The sequence below is a fragment of the Diachasmimorpha longicaudata genome, chromosome 20 (genome assembly GCF_034640455.1).
Source record: "Diachasmimorpha longicaudata isolate KC_UGA_2023 chromosome 20, iyDiaLong2, whole genome shotgun sequence".
NCBI lineage: Eukaryota > Metazoa > Arthropoda > Insecta > Hymenoptera > Braconidae > Diachasmimorpha > Diachasmimorpha longicaudata.
Window position 1 is genome coordinate 1,316,134 of NC_087244.1, and position 3,907 is coordinate 1,320,040.

General features: G+C 41.4%; 1 protein-coding gene across 1 annotated transcript; it reads left to right on the forward strand.

Moving 5' to 3' along the window:
• Nucleotides 1-363: 363 nt before the first annotated feature.
• Nucleotides 364-3,483, forward strand: LOC135171591 (uncharacterized). The gene has a single exon (XM_064138222.1). It carries the CDS (start codon nucleotides 364-366, stop codon nucleotides 3,481-3,483), a length of 3,120 nt encoding a protein of 1,039 aa, XP_063994292.1.
• Nucleotides 3,484-3,907: the final 424 nt, after the last annotated feature.

Genomic DNA, 3,907 nt, shown 5'->3' on the forward strand with positions numbered 1-3,907 from the left:
AAAAACATTCAACTTTGCGTTTCAACGAAGTCATTCATTAACTCATTAAAAAACAATACAATTCATACAAAACCAATCAAGTGAAAATACGGTAGCTTGATAATGTACCACCTCTCGTAGTGACAACAGAAAATAAATTCTTGGGCTTCACCCACATTACGAGAACGTACATAAATTATGGTCCTTCGAGCCGGATTCCAGGCAAGTGCGTGAATACAATAAACATAAGTACGAGTGACTGAATACATCAGTGACAAGTGCAAATACATTAAATACAAAGAACACAAGTGAGTAAGAGAAATCAGTGACAAGTGCGCTATTCTTCAACTTCACAACCCCAGTGTCTAATCAGCAGAATCCAAAATGACGGGTCAATTAACTCAAGAAGAAATGGACCGAGTCACGGAACTCACCAGGAAAATGATTTCGTGGAAAGGCCAGAACACAGTCATGAGAGGTTTCTTACAGCTATATCAAACTAAACCTCCGGAATTGCCTGTTCTAGAAGCGAGGGTGGCAAAATACCTCCAATTATACGAGCATTTTGAGACCCTGATGGATGAATTGGATGAGCTGGACCAAGCGGGAAAATATCACAAACTAGCAGAAAGATTTGAAATTGAAGCAACACATTTTGAAGTGTTAACAGAAGCGGAGAGGGCAAAAAACCCTCGCCCATCAGCATCAGCATCAACTATTGAAGACCAAGAAACGAATGCACGAACCGTTTCCAGTCTATCTGTATCAAGATACAAAGTGAAATTACCTGAATCAAAGCTTCCTATATTCAAAGGTGATGTAGGCAAATACATTTCATGGAAAACAGAATTTAATTCCGTGATTGGCAATCGAGACGACATCGATCCTGCCGACAAACTCAGGTTCCTCAAATCAGCATTGGAAGGCGAGGCATACAACAAAATTCAAATGCTAGACTTAAATGATGCTAATTATGAGCGAGCATGGCAAGTACTCGACAAGGTATATTATGATGAACGAGTTATCATCTCTCGTCATCTTCATGCACTCTTAAGCCTGCCACGCCAGGACAAGGAGGAAGCCAGCGGACTTTCCAATCTCGTCGATATAACACGGCAGCATCTGGAATCTCTGAAGTCAATGGACGTAGACATTGGAGAACCCATCATAGTAGCCTTACTTGAGCGGAGAATCCATAAAACCACGTTGGACGCGTGGGATGAAAAGCAGGAACGAGACAAGTTCCCAAAGCTTGATGACATGTTGGAGTTCATATCCAGGAGAGCTTCCAGACTACTGACTCGTGCCAAAGACAAGCCAGTACAGATGCAAACAAACACGAGTGCCAAACAAAACGCTCAAAAATCAAATACGCAGAAAAGGCTGCCACAATCAACGCATGCATTTACGGCAGCCCCAAGCAAAGCCTGTCCAGCGTGTCAGGAAACACAACATTTTTCCATCTATCGATGCGAAAAATTCAAGACATTGCCAGTCACCGAACGAGTAAAAATTGCTACTGAGGCAAAGGTATGTCTAAACTGCTTAAATCATCATGGGAAAATTCCCTGTCGCTACGGGCCCTGCAAGCATTGCCCCGAATATCATAATACATTATTACATCGAGATCAAAGCAATTCACAAAAGACAACAGTCATGACAGCAAGAACTCTATCAAACCAGCTCATGACTACTGCTATCATTCACGTGCTCGATAAATCACAGCGAGCCGTGAAATGCCGTGTCTTGTTGGACACGGGAGCATCATCAAATTTCATGACGGAAAGATTGACAAACATTCTCAATCTACACCGCAAACCATACAAAATTCCAATTGAGACACTACACGAGCTCAATACATTCACGAAAGACGTGGTGACAGCCACCATCAAATCAACACAATCTCAATATTCAATGGAGTTGAGTTTCCTCACGGTGCCACGAATTGCAAGTAACATTCCCATGGAAACAGTATCACGTGAGTCACTCAACATTCCAAAGAACATTCGTCTGGCAGATCCAGAATTTCATGTACCAGCACCAGTGGATTTACTCATCGGCACAGGGCCGACACTGGACCTTCTAAGCATTGGGCAAATCAAATTGTCCTCACCAAACAGTCCACCACTATCGCTGCAAAAGACACAGTTGGGATGGATTATTGGTGGGACAATGCCCACAGAGTCGAGCACCTCTGCACCAGCAAGATGCCACTTTACAAATGTCAGCCAGAAGAAAGAAGACATCACCTTCGATCTCCAACGATTTTGGGAGATTGAGGAAGGTCCCCAAGAAAAACATTTATCCAAGGAAGAACTTCAAACCGTGGAGCACTTCAAGCAGTCATTCAGCAGAGATAGTTCAGGGCGTTACACAGTCGCGCTCCCATTCAACGGAAAAGAAAAACTGTTGGGTGAGTCCTATTCAATGGCATTAAAAAGATACCATGGACTTGAACGTAAATTCAATCGCGATCCAGAGCTTCAACAGCAATATTCTTCCAATATTCAAGAATATCTCCAACTTAATTACTTGACCGAGGTCAAGGATGCATCAGAACCAGGTTTTTATTTACCTCATCACGCAGTAGTAAAAAAAGACAGTCTGAAAACAAAAGTACGCGTAGTTTACGATGCATCAGCTAAATCAACTACCAACATTTCCCTCAATGATTGTCTCATGGTGGGACCAACATTACAAGCAGACATCTTCTGGTTAATACTCCAATTCCGTTGCCAGCCATACGTATTAACTGGTGACATTGAAAAAATGTATTTACAATTTTCAATTAGACCAGAGGATCGCAAATACCAAAGGATACTCTGGAGAAAAGCAAATGGAGAGCTCGCGACGTTCCAACTCAACAACGTCACCTTCGGCCTGGCTTCATCTCCATTCCAAGCAGTACAATGCTTGCATCAATTAGCAGACGATGAAGCCCACCGATATCCAGAAGCAGCAGAAATTTTAAAAACAAACGTATACATGGACGACTTACTCACAGGGTTTGAAACCATTCAAGGAGGTATTCAGACTCGTGAAGCAATCACCAGTCTCCTGGAGGCAGGAGGCCTAACTATTCGTCATTGGGCCTCCAACAATCCTCAACTTCTTCAGGGACTACCTCCAGAAGCCATTCACCAGACACTCCAGCTAGATGAGGGATCTACTCTCAAGACTTTGGGAGTATTCTGGGATGCTCAATCAGATTCCATCGTCTACACAGTCAAACCAGTTGTCCAGAAGAAGACAATCACAAAGAGATTCATCATGTCAGAAATAGCCAAAATCTACGATCCACTTGGTTTGCTGGGACCAGTCATCCTCTCAGCAAAAACCATAATTCAAAAATTATGGCAAGTCAAAAGCAGCTGGGATGAATCTGTTCCGGAGCACATTCAGACAGAATGGACAGAATTCTGTTTACAACTCAACACACTTTTATATGAGAGTTTAGTAGTGCGATTTCGCAGGGTGGCTGATCCGTTGATTGAAGGGTGTTGATACTCTGACATAAGTACTGAGAATCGGTATACTCCTTACAATCAGACAATTCAGGTAGATAGGAGAATTGGGTTTCGGAGTATAAGAGGTATTTAGTTTTAGGAATTATATAAGAGTAGATGGAAGAGTTCTTTTGTGGAATTGGGAGAGGGATCAATTTGTAGATTTTATAAGTTGTTTCCTTAACTAACGGAAGTTTTAATTCGAATATTATCATTTTATTTCTAATTATAGGTGTAACTTTTATCAACTTATATACGTCGCGAATATTAGCTAATGTTAGTTGAGTATTTAATTCATGTTTATTCATATATTTTTCTAATTCTTCTTGGATTATTTCGGGAGTCGCAAGAAATGGAGAAATGATTTTATTTGTGGCTAAATTTAATGAGTCTATGTATCTGGAATATTGATTATTCACATG